Source organism: Nesoenas mayeri, assembly GCF_963082525.1.
Source record: "Nesoenas mayeri genome assembly, chromosome: 1".
NCBI lineage: Eukaryota > Metazoa > Chordata > Aves > Columbiformes > Columbidae > Nesoenas > Nesoenas mayeri.
In genome coordinates, this window is record NC_137541.1 from 109683273 (window position 1) to 109699376 (window position 16104).

Genomic DNA, 16104 nt, shown 5'->3' on the forward strand with positions numbered 1-16104 from the left:
GAGATAGAAAGTAGTCAAGGTTTTTTTTACCTAGTAAAACCCAGGTCGCTCAAGGTTAAAAATACAATACTGTTATGGAAATGGTTCTGTTATAAGCATGTAATAAACAGCTGGCAGAGGGTTGGGAAATCGGCTCTCTTGGGTGCCTCAATGAAGTGCAGGTACACTAAAGCATGTAGAATAGGAGGACCTGTGTGCATTTACAGGGTTACGATCCTACTGGGATCATGGAGACGTGGTGGGATAGGATGCGGTTAAGAATACAGGCTGGGACAGTGAGGAGGGGGAGCCCCTTTTACATGACGGAGCAGTGGGAATGCATGGACCTCTGCCTAAGGATGGGCAAGGAGCTGGTCAGGAGCTTATGGGTCAGGATTAGAGGGAAGACTAATGGGAGTGACATCGTGGTGGAAAAAGGAAAGCCAGAGCCCATCTGGAGTTGAATCTGGTGAGGGAGACAGAGCAGTAGCAAAGTCTTCTGTAAGTACAGGAGGACTAGGGGAGAATCTGGGCCTGTTGCTGAAAGGGACAGGGGATGTGGTGACAAAGGGCATGGAGAAGGCTGAGTCACTCAATGAATGCCTTCTTCACCTTGGTCTTTACTGCTAAGTCCAGCCTTCAGCAATCCATGACCCCAAGAGACCAGAAGGAAAGCCTGAAGCAAGGAATACTTGTCCTTGGTGGAAGAGGATCAGGTTAGGAACATTTAAACAAACTGGACAGACACAGGACCTGACGGGATGTACCCATGAATGTGGATGGAGCTGGCTAATGTCATTGCAAGGCCACTCTTGATTTTCTTGAACAACTCATGTCAATCAGAGGAGGTTCCTGAGGACAGGCAGGAAGCAAATGTCACTGCTGTCCTCAAGATGGGCAAGGAGGAGTAGATTCCAGGGAACTAGAGGCTGGTCAGCCTCACCGCAAGCCCTGGGAAAAGGCGGTGGAGCAACTAATTGTGAGAACAACTGTTTTACAGACACACAAAGCACAAGGAAGTGCTTAGGAGTGCTTGACACAGATTTAGAAACAGAAAATCAAGCTTCACCAAGCTGGTAGCCTTCTGTGAAGAGGTGACTGGCTTGGTGGACAATGGGAGAGCAGTGCCTGTTGTTTGTCTTGACTTCAGTAAGGCTTTCAACACTGTCTCCCAGAGCATGCTCAAAGACAAACTGGAGAAGTATGGGCTAGGCAAGTGGACAGTGAGGTGCACTGAAAATCAGCTGCAGTGGTGGGCTCAAAGGTTTGTGGTCAGCAGCATGAAGTCCCTCTGGAGGCCAGTTGCTTGTGGTGTACCCTAGGGTTCAGTCCTGTTTAGTGTCTGTGTTAATGACCTGGCTGATGGTACAGAGCCCACCCTCAGCAGGTGTGCAGACAATACAAAACAGGGTGGACTGGCTGACATACCAGATGGTTGTGCTGCTGTTCAGAGGGACCTTGGCAGGCTGGAGATGTCTCATGACCTACAGGAGGCTCATCAAATTCAACAAAGGGAAATACCAAGTCCTGCACCAGGACTGGAATAGCCTCAGGCACCAGAGATGCTGGTGGCTGACTGGCTGGAAAGCAGTTTTAGAGGGAACGATCTGGTCATCCTGGTAGACATGCAGTTGGACAAGAGCCAACAAAGCACCCTTGTGGCAGAGGCATCCCAGGGCACCCTGGGCTGCATGAGGCAGAGCATTGCCAGCAAATCTGAGGGAGTAGGTCCTTCCTCTTTACCCAGCCCTGGTGAGACACTTGTGGAGTCCTGTGTTCAGCTGATCTCCCCAGAAAGAGAATCACAGAATGTTAGGAATTGGAAGGGACCTCTAAAGGTCATCTAGTCCAATCCCCCTGCTGGAGCAGGAACACATAGATGAGGTGTGCACGTACTAGAGCAAGTCTAGCACAGGACCACAGACATAATTACAAGGCCTGAAGCATTTATCATGTGAGGAGAGGCTGAGAGAGCTGGGACTGCTCAGCCTGGAGAAGAGAGGGCTCGGGGAAGGGGGTTGGTGGTGCAGATCTTATATAAATATGTGATGGGTAGGAGTAAAGAAGGCTATGATCGATTCTTCTCATTGGTGCCCAACGGAGGGCAAGAGCAATAGGTACCATTTGAAACACATTAAATTTATCAGAACATAAACCATTTTTTTTACTGTAAGGGAGGTCAGGCACTGTCTCAGGTTTCCCAGGGAGGCCGTGGAGTCTCCGTCCTTGGGGTTATTCAAAACCTAATTGGAGAGGGTCCTGAGCAACTCGCTCTAGTTGACCCAGCTCTCAGAAGGCAGTTGGACTGGAAAATCTCAGGAGGTGCCTTTTTATCTCAGACATTTTGTGATTTTTGTGGTGGTCCGCAACCACCAATTCTCAAGGGTATGTGTGAAGTCACTGCATTTACAGAACATTTCAGAGTTTCCTTAGCTGTTAAGCTTGTAGATTTTTTTGTTTTGTAATGGTTAGTATACTTGTAAGTCAATTCTGTAGAAACTCTTCATGCTAAGAAAACCTAATGAGATTAAATACAAGTACTAAACGAGTCTTAATATCTTTGGATGGTTATAGTGAGTTGCAGAAGTGGGAATATATGATCAAGCCCATGGTATTTGAGATGTATGTTTTGGCTGGGCCTTATTTCATTGTCTTTCTTATTAGAATGAATTTTCAATTGGGAGATATTGAAAAAATAATATTTTTTTTTAATACAGAAAGTGGAAAAATATTATGCATTTGAGATCCCAGATGTTCCAGCCAAATCCGAATACTTAGAAGTTAAATATTCGGTGAGTATAATTAATCTGATTAAAGACTTTAACACTTTCTTACCTAATTAAGAATTTTGTTACTTTACTTAAAAAATAAAATGCTGGATTTGATCATTAGTAGCTTTACCTGTGTTGCAGTGTGTTGCTAGTTGCTCATTGTTTTGTAATTTACAAAAAGAAAGGACGCAAGCACATGCACCTTGCCACCCATGCCATGCTCAGGGATTAATACATAAGCTTGTGGCCTTTCATTACCATTTGTATGTTGGTTTGTCCCTCACAGGAACAGTTGTTTAGTGGGTAACCTGTAGCATGTTGATTTGTTAACATTAGCTCTATTTGTGCAAATAAAGCATGGGGAGAAAAAAAAAAAAATTCTACATACACTATGTTCCGAAACAACTAATCAGCCAAACAGCTCTTAAGCTGTGCTGGATTAGGACCTGAAATACTGTAAAATTTTCTAAATTACTTTCTACCCTTAAATGTGTTGTTGAATCCATGTCTAGAATATAGGTGATATCTCTGTTTATATGGCTCTTGCAAAGAGCAGCTGGGTGAGAAAGACTTTTGTTGAAGAGCTGTAAAATTATGCAGGGAAGATGGAAAAAAAAAAATCCTATGAGAAAACCAATAGCTATTCTTAATTAGCAAAAATACTTGATTTGGTTTCGAATGTAAGAAACTTAGCAGTTTTGTAGTGATTCGGTCACTTGCTGAGATAATGCCTTTTTAAGCCATTTTTTAATACTAGTCCTACGTGTGAAAGCAGCATCCCACAGAGACTTGCTAGCCTTCTCAAATTTTTCTTTAGCTGTGCAGAAACGGTTTATCCAGTCTTTGTATGGCAGACAATATTAAAGCTGTAACTATCTAATTAAATTTATAACACGAGCAGTTTCTGTGTTAGAATGGCCATTGAACATTGTTGTAGTCTTTGGTGATGATAATATTTCTCTCTTATATCCAGTATGGCTGAAGAACTTTTGCTTCAGTGCAACTTTACATTACTGTCCTGATTTTGTTATGCACGTATTTATTTTACACAACAGTGTAATTTCTTCAATTACAGTAAGGTATTATGGGTTAAGGCTTTGCTTGTGGAAAATTACAGTGATTTCAGATATTGTGTAGTTTTGTTAAGGTGCTGTCTGAATATAGTGTGTCAATCTTGAAGATTTCTGTGGGATGACATGACTCACTGCTTTCTTTTACTTGTTAGGCTGAATGTCCTCGGCTTCCACAAGACCTGAAAGGACAAACATTTTCACACGTATTTGGAACTAACACATCTAGCCTCGAACTTCTCCTGTTGAGCAGGAAGATCAAAGGACCGTGCTGGCTGGAAATAAAAAATCCACGTATGGTGGTTTGCATGTGAAATACTTGGTTGCTGGAAAACACAGATAATTATAGATTGGGAGGAAGAGGGAGAATTTTAATTTTACTGATAAATCATCATTTGGTAAATTAACTTTGCAATTAACTTGTGTGATTTTTATTATCTAGTACAAATTGTAACTAACTTTACTTTTTTTTTGAGTGAGAGCTTTATCCATAGAAAGTTGCATGCTGTACAAGTGAGATTGTACCTTTGGATGGCAGTGGAATGGACCTATGCAGTGCCTAGCAGCTGCTTTTTGGTGCTTACCCTAGAGCCATGAAAACTGAGCTTAAGTTAGTTTCCTAGAAATTTATTCCTCTTTCTTTTGATAACTTAAGATTTGTGTTTTGTTTTGTTTTTTTCTGCAAATGTATCTTTTTAAGAACAAACTGCTGCTAGGTGGCTTTTTTTTGTTTGTGTGGGTTTGTTGTTTTTTTTTTTCTGGCACTTAGAAAAGTTTGTGGTGCAGGGCTTTTTTAGTTTGAAATCCTTTCTGCCTCATGAGTGGCATGCACTACTTACAGGTGCTTATGTTGCCTTATTTTGACTTAAGTAGAAACCTTTATTCAATGTGTGCCACATATTCCCAAGAATGCACGGAAGTTGATAATAGTATTAGTGCAATCTCCTTAGGGCATTTTGAATATAGAATTGATAGTATTGAATGCTGACACCGGGAGGATTCTCCTCTTCACCACCTTGCTCAGTCGCTGACAAAGTTGATACCACTAAGGATTTTGAGCTGGAACAGGCAAGACAAATCCCAGGCTGCCAAAGGACAGATTAGTTCTGATGAGTTTTTCACTAGACATTGGCAAGCATCAGTGTACATACTGGCACTGATTTTAAAGGCCTAATTATGTTTTTACATCTAATTTTTGCCCAAGTAATTGACCTTGTATTTCTTTGGCATTTTCTTCACTTGAAAAGAGCCCAGAGCTGTTTTGTTCCTGATATCCAGTTATGTTATGGCAATGTTATGGCAATGATATGACAATGATAACCAACAGTTCAGGGCAGTCTTCAATTTTTCTTAATGCCGGTGTGCATTATCTGCCCTTAGACTACCTTGCCTGAGTGCAGATACTGCTCCATCCCAGAGTTAAATGCTAACCTAAGGGAGCTCTGTTTTTCCCATTCCCTTATCTCAATTACAGCCTCTACGTTCTGGAGTGAGACCATATCCTGATACCAGAATTGCTCATTTAAACATTGTGGCATGCTCACTTTGTTGAAAACTGTCTGTTAAGCTGGGTAGTTATATTTATGCGAATTTCTGTAGTCATTGCACTGGATTATGTACCCCAAAGGTAGTTTATGTGTGTGTATCTAGTTTACCAGAAGGTTGGTTCTTTTTTGTGTAGCTTCCCTTCCCCACTTCCCATAGAGGGTCTTAGGGGTGAAAAGTCTACCTGCGAGGTTTAAAATAAGTGAGTCTCAAGCCATTTGATCAGACTCCTACACCTTCTCCAGAAACTATCACTATTCATAATGAAGCTGTCTTTGCAGTTTGAGTGTCAGTGCTAGACAGCACTAGAGCTTTTCTAGAGCAGCAGTCTCCAAAATTGCTAGATTGTGCACCTTTGTAAGTAAAAAATTGAGCATTTACCCCCAATACATAGATATTTATTTATAAATTATATAAATGTACTACTCTACTAATGTATTATGTGCATTATAAAATAAACACAAAAATAGAAATTAAAAAGGCATGAGATGTGAAATAAATACTTTAAAAAGTATTAATTTTATTTATTAATGGTACAAACAATATTTTTTTTCCCACACCATAATGGATTGTCTTATACACCCCCTGGGTGCCAGCACCCCACTTTGGAGACCACTGCTCTGTGGAGTCCTATTAGAAGCTCTAGTTACTAAGATATTATAGATCAAAGAAAAAAGGTGTTAAGTAATTGATCACCTGTCTTCCTTCGGAGAGATCATTAGTGTTTTATAAATGAAAATATTTTAATCAGTTACCTGCTTGCATTTAGAGCTAGGAAAAATAGAGAAGGTAAAATATGTGGGTTTCCAGAGAGGGGTTAAATGGTTTTGCAGGGAGTAAGATAACCAGGTCTACCAACAGCTGTTGTCAAAAAGTTAACCACTCAGAAATGTAACCTCTGCTTCTTTCTAACTGCGTGTAGTGAATTATCTCAGCAGCATCTTTTGTGAATGATCACTTATTTTTTAAAGCAAGTGAAGAATTACAGACCAAAATATTCAAATGATAATGGGTGGTGAACATCATCTTCTCCTCCTCCTCCCGCCCCCCCCACCTTGTCTATCTAGATAATTTTTTACCTCTTTTACACTTTATGTCTAAAGAGTTTTCTGTGGTCCTCTGTACATTTTAGGATAGCTTATATTACCAGGCTAGGATGACATTTTTATATCATCCTCTATCTCCTTATTTCCATAATCGTATTTCTGAAGGACTACATCTAAATGAATTATCCAGTGCATTTCAGTGAGTCACATGTTCTTGTTCTTGTTTGGTCAATAGTCTTTTGATTAGCACTCTGGCCACCTTTTCTGTAGTGTTTAAAAAACTTCTGTGTAATGAAAGTTTCACTTAAGTTAATTTTTATGAAGCCTTCTCCCTTCAGATTGACTACAAGATTAGATGCTAAGAGGTGGTATATTAGTTTAGGTGGAGTTACGCTCACTTGGTTTATACCTTTCTCTGCTATGACTCTGTATAAAGCTTCCTGAAGTATATTTCTTGCATTACACATCTTCTTGGCCTCAGTACCAATCTCCCCTCTCTCACTTGGTGTTAAAGAGTCCCAATGTTACTGGGCTTCTGACTGGGGAGTTAGAGCCCAGGGAGTTACTCAGTTTGGGCAGGATTAGTCTGGATCTTGGACTATCCCACAAGGACGCAATGTTAAAAGGACACGCACGGCGCAGTGGTGCCATTAGAGAAGCCTTACCTGTAGTTCCCAGAAGGATGAAAGTGGTTTCTGTTGTCTCCTCAGAGCCTTCCAGTCAGTCAGTCAGCTGGTGTAAGGTGGAGGCTGTGGCCATGAAGCCTGGCTTGGTGAACGTGGTTAAAGATCTTTGTCCCCCTCCTCCTATCGTGGTCATGTCCCTCAGCATGAAGACCACTCAGAACCCAAAGACTCACCAGAATGAGGTAAGTAATCTGCTCTCATTTAGTTTGGTTTAGTTCTTTGGCATATACTAAAAATTTTCTAAGGCTTGGAAGAACTTCACCTGATAAAACATGTCTAAATATATTTACTGCTAAATAAACTTTCTGTGCTGTGGGCTTTTCAAAGGAATTTTTACTGGGGTCTCACCAGCATGGGAACTGTGGATTCAGGGGACCTGTTTGCTGATAATATTTACTGTGACAGTGGATCCTATGTATTTTTTCAAGCCTTCCATTTTGTCTGTTGTGCATAGTAGTTATAAATGAAACTGTCCCGGAACAGCTGTTAATGGAATATTTTTTTTGTTAGAGCTAGTCATGGGTTCTAGGTAAAATGACCATGTTTTTATGCTGATAAAACTAATTTTGAAATAGAATGAGAAATTGACCCAAATCTTATAGCACCTACTATTGTGCTGTGAGATCTTTCCTTTTCTCAGAGAGGAGGAGAGTTGTAGGTGGCTACTTTTGATTGCAAACTGCAGACCACAATGCATAGTCAGGCACTTTAATCTGTTTTTAACATAAATCTCCCTAGCTTAGGAAGAGGTTTATTATTCACTAATAGGCTAGGATAGTTGTTTCTGGCTAATTGGATGGAAGAAAAATTAGGCTGACAAATTTTCAAATGGACTGAGTCCTCTTAATGAAATCAGAATTTTTCAGGGGGATGCGTATGGTTTCTAGCCAATGTAATGAGACATACGCTGGGTCCCAACAGGACTCCGCTTGCCAAGGTGTTTCTGAAGGCTGGCTGTTTTTTTCTTCTGTTGAGTTTTCCTGACCAGTGTCTGGGGAGCCAGGACATCTTGCCAGCAAAGCAGGCAGAAGCATCACAGGGAATCCTTTAAACTGTGGGGTCTGTTCAGATTCAGAACAAAATTTGATAAAAGCAGAGTATTCCAAAATGAATTATTTTTCCTCTCAGATTTCTAAGATAATAATTTAGGAGTAAGCGGTGCTTTATTTTACTTGGGATCAGTTGATATTTTTTCTCTTTTAAACTATTTGTAGCTGGAATTTTCATTTTCAAAAGGTTTTTCTTTTTGAAACAAGAGGAAAGTGATGATGACACTAAAAAAAGGAAGGAAAAAAATGGATATTGATAGTAGTCATGTTTATGAAGTTCTGTGTTCTTTATGTCTTTGGTATAGATTGTGGCTGTAGCAGCTCTGATTCATCAGAAATTTCCTTTGGATAAGGCTCCACCTCAGCCTCCTTTTCAGACACACTTCTGTGGTATGTACTTGGAACAGCTGATGAGTAGAAAAGGAACTCCTTTAGAGTTTTTTCTTTTGTTGTTGTGTGGGGTGTTTTTGTTGTGTTGTGTAGGGTGTTTTTTGTATGGTTTCTGATTGTGTTTTTGTGTTTGGTGGTTGTTGTTGTTGTTGATTTGGGTGGTTTTTGTGCTTCATTCTGTCTCTGAAGTAATAATGGCTTAAAATAGGTGAAAAAGTTTTAACTCCCAGGCAGGCTTTTATCTGTGTTTTAAACTTCATTAGTTACTGACTTTTATTTAAGTCTTTATTGAAAAAATGGTAGCATGAGATGATGTGAAGTAACCCTCGTCTATACAGCTTACTGTCATTAGTTTTAGGTAATCATGTGTTCTCTTGGATTACTTTCTTCACCCATTGATTTAGACCATTTATTTACCGTCAGTTAGTTTTCGGTTCTCCTGAACGGAATTTAAAAAAAATAAGTATCACATTTATTTATAAACAGGTTTTCTCAGAAAAAAAAATCTCTTGCAGCAGTGTCATAGTAAGATCATCTAAACCTTGAGAGTAGGAAGTGATGAAGGGTGTTGAATGCTTGTGAAAGGAAGTTCTTTGGCAGCTGTGGCCCAGACTTTTAATCTCCAATGATAACCTCAAATATAACTGATAAAAATTGTTTAATACTTGACTAATTACTTGGTTACCTTAAAGAAAAGTATTCACGTAAAGCTAGCTTTTTAGAATTAGAAGTTAGTTTTCCTTAGCTCTTTTTGCTGTGGATAGATAATTACAGGGAGCATACAATTAAGAGCATGTATGTAAGAACAAATATAATTTCTTTTGCAGCTGTTTCCAAACCGAACGATTGCATTTTTCCTTATGACTTCAAAGAAGTTATTAAAAAGAAGGTAATTTTGTTAGCTTTCTGACTGCAGTACCTTTTAAAATAATAACTTTCTGTTGCTTTGGATGTGTAAGAGAAATATTCAAAGCAATGGCATGATTATTTCATTAATTTTCCACTCTGCAAACCTAAATCCAGGTATTTATTCTGTGTTGCTTGTAAAAACAGAGGTGTGTGCTCTGTGAGATTCTGTGCTACTGCTACTTGTGTTCATAAAATACAGTGTTAGACAAGAGAGTTGGAAAGTGTTTCGAAGAGGCTTAAATTGTGATTCATTTTCATTATACTCTGTGTACTCATAGTAAACTGAGAGAATTTGTTTCTTCTTTCCTTGTAGAGTAGTCTGTCAAAATTTGGAAGACACCCTTTCTAAAGGGCACTGGGAGAGCTGTCAGAATAATAAAGTAACCTATTTTTGTTTTTCCTCTGTTTCTGTGTGATCTTATGCCTGTGAGTGAAGGAGGCACATGGAGCATTTTCCTGGTGTGCTTGATTCTTAGGAGGCTCTTAAAATATCACTAGACACCTGCATACAAAAGCAAAATTGAAAAAAAGCCCCTGAGAAAAGCTATGTCTACAGAGTGAGAACAAAAAGCCTTGAATTATAGAAGGAAAGGGAGAATTCTGTGGTGCTTTATTATTGTCTTGTAAGTAGTAGGGGAGAGGAGATGTTTCCATTTCAAACTTATTGGGTCATTGAAATCAGGTGCTATCTTGCTCCTTTTAGAATGCTAAAATAGAAATTACGGCAACAGAGAGAACACTGCTGGGATTTTTCCTTGCGAAGATTCACAAAATTGACCCTGATGTTGTTGTGGTGAGTAGTTCTGAGACTTTGAGAGTTAAATTAAAGCATATTGTCAGTTGGTCAGCTTTGTTCTTTTTCTTTTGTCCTCTTACAGGTTTTTTAATGTTTATCTTAGACTGCCTTAGGAATTGAATTTACTTAGAAGACAGCAGGTATACTTTGATACAAAGATGATAGAGAATTTTCCCTGACAGCATTTTATGCATCCTATTATTTCCCATAATATCTGAAATAGGCAGTATTTCCATAGTACCTGAAACAAGTATATTTTTCTTTACTCAGAAAGACAAAACACAACAAAAAAACCCTCATGATTTTCTAGAAAAACGGGAACTCTTCATACACTTAAGAGTCTGTTTCAGTTCAGATGCTCATGTAATTTCTGTCACTGTTTAGATTGTATTTGTGCTGTAAATCAAAATAGATAACCTATACAGATCCACAGAATCTGAGCAAAGGTTTGTGATAAGCATTCTTATGTTTGCTACTCTTTTGGCAGTGGAGGATTTAATATAATTACTCCTTTTCTTTTCATTGTTGTGTTTAATTAATGTATAGTCCTGACTTTCATATGAAATTTTGAAGGCAGTATGAAGTTGGTTATAAATCTGAGGCTGGCTGTATGCAACTCACTGTTCTTCTGTAGGTAAATACAACTAATTAAGGGGTAGGAAGAGAATTAAATGAGCATCCAGATTCCTGATGTTTTCACCTCACTGTGGCTGGTGTTGGGTATTTGCCCCACGAGCTGAGCTTCCTGGTGGTTATGGGAAGGAACCAGCCAGTGGTTTTAAATTGAAGATGCCAGTAGCAGGGGGGTGAGCGCTCTGATCCTAAAAGCAGTAGAGCCGTGTTAGTGCAGTTTAATTTGCACCTGTTTTAATTATGTTGTTGAAAAACAGGCTTTATCAGTATAGGTAGGACCCATCTACTGTGGCTGTAATACTGCTGCTGATTTTAAAGAGCTGCTTCTGTAGCACAGTGTTGCACTGCACAGGTGTATCTGGTGTGGTGAACCTGCAGTTCCTGGTGACTCAGCCATAGAGGCTCATGTTCATCAGGGAGACATTTTGCTTCCAGCTGAGGTTACAGACCAGTGTCGTCAATGTCCTTCTTGTTCTTTAAACTTTGCAAATATTGCTGGAGTACTTTGATATGTAAATGTGGGTTGCAAGGTCTTCCAGACCACATTTAACAGCTATGCCTGTTGTAGTATCAAAGGAAAAAAAATACATTATTTTGATATCAATATTGAGAATTTCATGAATGGAGAGAAAAGGAATTAATTACTCATAGATAAGTTTACATGCTGTATAAAGATATATTTTTTTTCTAGGAAGCTTTAAATCTTAATCTCTGGTATTTAAGCATAAGGCTGAATCGTGTGTGCTATGTGCCAATTATAGAACTGATTTTGATATTTTGCTGAACAGCATTGTTAGTGTTAAGACTAAAGAATACTGGTGATAAACATTCTCTTAGCAAGTGCTTTCTATGAGAGAGATAATGCCATCAATTAGTTGGAAAAAACCACGAAGGGCAAGAGAATACTGAGTGTGTGAAAGTGAATCTTTAAATTTGTATTTTTGTAACTTTATTTTTTGCTATTTTTGTCTGCCACAAGGGTCATAATATTTATGGATTTGACCTGGAAGTGCTGCTTCAAAGAATTAATGTGTGCAAAGTCCCTCACTGGTCCAAGATAGGTCGGCTGAGGAGATCCAATATGCCAAAGCTTGGGGTAATAAGATTGGTCAAGTCTTTTAAGCTCCTTTATGTTGCGTGTGATTAAAAATGAATTAATTTTGCAGAGGAATTGTAAATATGACACTGATGTATTTTGACTGTTGGCCATGCTGGATTTCATGTGTCCCAGATCAGAAATGATGAGTGTTTATATGACTTGTAATACAGTAATAAGCTAAACTAATTTTCAAGTTAGGCTAATTTAATTTACATATCTCAACTAGGTGATGGTAATGACAGATTAATTGCAATAGTCTTTACTGTAACAGTCTTTGTCTGCTATAACTGTAAAATGAGAAAATATAATTTGGATTGATGGGTGAATCATCCCATAGAGAGCTGCTAAGTTAATAATTCTGTAGTTCGTAGTGTGTATTTGTTCTGAGGACAATGTGTGAGGCTTGGAGTGTCAAAGTGCTGAATGTGGCCATGACTTTGCCTGTTGCTGTCCTTTCTGGAAGCCAAGATGACTGTTTGTGTGTGGTTTGTTCTGTGACTTTTTTGTCCTGCTATTAGTACAAAAAATCTCTTTGGAGGAAAAGCAAAATTCACACCCGTCTTCTTGTTGGCAGTATTCTAATTATTAAGGGAAAAAAAAATGGCATGACAGTTTAAGAATTAAGATCTAACTGGTAATGAAAGTTAAGTATCTACTTTTTCATATCCACAAACACTGAAAGATACCATGGATTCCTTCAGGGCACAATTATAAAACTTGGGTATTAGTGGTATTTAGTAGAGTATTGAGAATGTTGGAGTGTTAAGTAACCAGCTGACTTGACTGAGGCCTATAAGCCTATATTTTGGACAGATGTTCTTTGCTAATGTTTGTGTTTCATTTTTTTTTTAATTTTTCTCTCCCTGTGTGTTATCCTTAAGGGTCGAGGAGGGTTTGCTGAAAGGAATGCTGCATGTGGTCGAATGATCTGTGATGTAGAAATTTCTGCTAAAGAATTAATTCGTTGCAAAAGTTACCATTTATCTGAACTGGTCCGTCAGATTTTGAAAACAGAAAAGATAACAATTTTACCAGAGGAAATTCGAAATATGTACAGGTAGGTTACTGATCTGTGTTTTTAATACTTCACTGGAAAGTGGAGGAGCTATTTAGTTTCCTGCTATACAGTTTCATCCTTGCTTAGTTGATTTGTCGTGGAGATGCAGACTTAGCATAGTAGTATTTTAAAAATAAAATATTATCTTAAAAGTATTTTAGAATGCTTCAAGCTACTGGTAGATGGTGGCTTGTTATGTGTGAAGCAAATTGATTTGTGAGATCATTGGTTTAGATACCCTAATAAGATCTGCAAGCCTGAGTTTTGCTTTTTAGGTGTGGGTTTGTTTTTTGTTTGTTTGTTTTGGTTTGGTTTGGTTGGTTTTGTTTTGTTTTGTTTTTTCCAACTAAAAGAGCTTGCTATGTAATTCACTACTGGTATGCTACAGATGCCATGTTCTGTGCAGCATATAGGTCTCAAGTGCTACAGAGCACATAGGAACCTGATTTTATTATACTAGGCCATCTTACTTCTTTTCCCAGTGATTCTCATCACTTAATGTTTATGCTGGAAAACACCTGGACAGATGCCAGGTTCATTCTCCAGATCATGTGTGAGCTGAATGTTCTGCCACTGGCCCTTCAAATAACAAACATCTCTGGGAATGTCATGGTACGTTTTTATTACTCCCTTGCCCCACAAGTCCCACAAAAACAGTCCTATGTTTTCTGTGTTTGATTAGCTAGTTTTAATTTGGAAACACTATTGATAATATATGATGCTGCAATTTTTTTTTTGTGTCGAGTGTGAGAGTTGAATGATTTAGTCAAGTAAAAATGTAAAACTTCTGGAAGAATATCACATTTGAGTTTTGTACATGGTGATAATACAGAATAATACTAATGCTAGGTTAACTTCTAAATTTTTGAAAGACATTGCTTAGTCTGGTTTTGTATGTCAGTGTTTTCCATGCTTTGCATTTAACTTTTTTTTTTTTCTTTTGTCTATAGTCAAGGACAATGATGGGTGGACGATCTGAGCGTAATGAGTTCTTGCTGCTTCATGCATTTTATGGAAAAGACTACATAGTCCCTGACAAACAAGTTTTTAAAAAACCTCTGCAGAAACTGGTGGGTCCACTTTTTTCCTAAGAATTTTTATTAAAATCAAAAAACCCCATTCTTCTATCTTTTGCATATTGCCATTCTGTGAGAGCACAGAAACCCCAAATTTAGTTACATTTTCCGATTAATTACAATTTTTTGTTGTTATTGACTTGATAATAGACAAATGTATGGTTTAAAGGGACAGTGTAACACCTTGTACATTCTATCACATCTGTGGAAACTCAGCTACTCTTTTAGTTTAAAGTTGAAATAAGCTAAGTACTTGGCTGTGTAGGGTTATCTTAAGAAGACAGTCTGTGTTTCTTAATAGATGCATATTTGCCCTACAGTTATTTTGCTGCTAGACAACATTTCGAGTATAATTTGTAAGGTGATTTAAGAATATGGGTAAAATATCCAAGGCTATTTTTAAAAGTACTCGTTTGGATAATACCAGTGTAAATATTTTTATAGAAACATCTATATACTTGTTAGTAAACAAATTAATATTTAAGAATGTATTTGTATTTCACTGTATTTTTCTTTTTAGTATTACTTTTAAATAAGTTCAATAGCAATTTTAAAAGCAGTTAGTTATTTTGATTCTATAGCTTGGGCAAAAATACTTCTGGGTCATGAATTGATTTATTTTTTCTAGTATTTACTTTTACAACCATCCAGAAAATGCATATTAGTGCTATGTTGAATGACAACAGTTCCTTAGGGTCTTTGTAACCTCTTGCTATCAGTTTGTTCCTATAGGAGTTGGTTTGAATGCTATTTTGACATGTAGAGAGCTTTAACAAGGATCATGGTGAAAACACCATGTTTTGCATATATTTCGAAAGGAACTCTGTGCACTCGCTCCCAATTTCATATTTGATTTGCCAAAAATAACTCCTCCGACAGTATAGAAATCTTGGAGACTAGATAATGACTTTTTTTAAATGCCAAATGTAGGTGGATGAAGATGAAGATTTTGAAGATCAGAATAAATCAAAGATAGGGAAAAAGAAAGCAGCATATGCTGGGGGCTTAGTCTTGGATCCCAAAGTTGGTAAGATGTGGCAATTTTCTTTCCTTCTATGCAATTAGAGACAGGTAGGTTATATTAATACAATGCAAATTGGAATGAGCTTCATCTGTGTTTCTTGTGGGAGTTTGGTGTGGTGGTTTGGGAAAGGGCTGTTGCATACAAGAAAATTCTCAACATTGTTGAATTCCTTATCCTTGGGAATTTCCATTTATTTTTCTTAGCTTTTTGTGAATTATGATTTTATGAGGAATTAGGATGGTATGTCTGTATCACTTTCTAATGGACACGTAAGTTTTCTTTCAGTTTCTCCTCTATGTGGGGAAAACTGTACAAGTGTCCTATAGTAACACAGAAGCTATCTGTTCAACTCTGGTGAGTTAATGGAGTTGGATCGTTCCACTTCTGACAGATTTCTATAATGGGTAGCGGTGCATCTCAACAGCTACTTTAAGGGAAGCATGGTACAATGTATTACTGTCACTTAAATATTACTTGTGGAGTTGGATGAAGTCCTTATGTGGACTGAGTAATTCTGACTTTTGTTTTAAACTCTGTTTTAGGTTTTTATGACAAGTTTATTTTGCTTCTCGACTTCAACAGCTTGTACCCATCGATTATTCAAGAGTTTAACATCTGCTTTACCACAGTGCAGAGACTGTCATCAGAAGCACAGAAAAGGGCAGAGGTTTGTGTGCGTTAACTTGTGACTTAAGTTACACTGTCTTGTCTTCAGTGTGTTTTCTGTGAATCAGCTTTTAAAAAATTGTTCTTTTTCACTGTTTAATGTGTTTTGTTTCCTTTTTTCCCATCTGACACTTTAAAAAGTTATTCTTGTTTAAAGACTCAGCATAGTAAGTTTTGGTTTGGGACCTTTTGTGTATTATATGTCTGTCATCTTCCTTTCAGTAATATGACAAGGTTACCCACCTAACTGATCAAGGGAAGCCAGTTGATGTGATCTTTTTGGATTTCAGTAAAGCCTCTGATACTGT

At 38.0% G+C, this 16104-nt stretch overlaps 1 protein-coding gene across 2 annotated transcripts in view; it reads left to right on the forward strand.

The window, feature by feature from the left end:
- Positions 1 to 16104, forward strand: part of POLA1 (DNA polymerase alpha 1, catalytic subunit) — a gene marked incomplete at both ends in the record, with an annotated part of 204290 nt that overhangs the window by 18113 nt on the left and 170073 nt on the right. For both annotated transcript variants that reach the window (XM_080364084.1, XM_080364085.1), the window contains 12 exons: positions 2697 to 2771; positions 3976 to 4114; positions 7122 to 7279; positions 8452 to 8536; positions 9364 to 9425; positions 10149 to 10238; positions 11854 to 11970; positions 12855 to 13030; positions 13513 to 13642; positions 13981 to 14100; positions 15037 to 15133; positions 15673 to 15797. In XM_080364084.1, the coding sequence (XP_080220210.1) occupies positions 2697 to 2771; positions 3976 to 4114; positions 7122 to 7279; positions 8452 to 8536; positions 9364 to 9425; positions 10149 to 10238; positions 11854 to 11970; positions 12855 to 13030; positions 13513 to 13642; positions 13981 to 14100; positions 15037 to 15133; positions 15673 to 15797 (1374 nt within the window). The remainder of the gene's footprint in view (positions 1 to 2696; positions 2772 to 3975; positions 4115 to 7121; positions 7280 to 8451; positions 8537 to 9363; positions 9426 to 10148; positions 10239 to 11853; positions 11971 to 12854; positions 13031 to 13512; positions 13643 to 13980; positions 14101 to 15036; positions 15134 to 15672; positions 15798 to 16104) is intronic.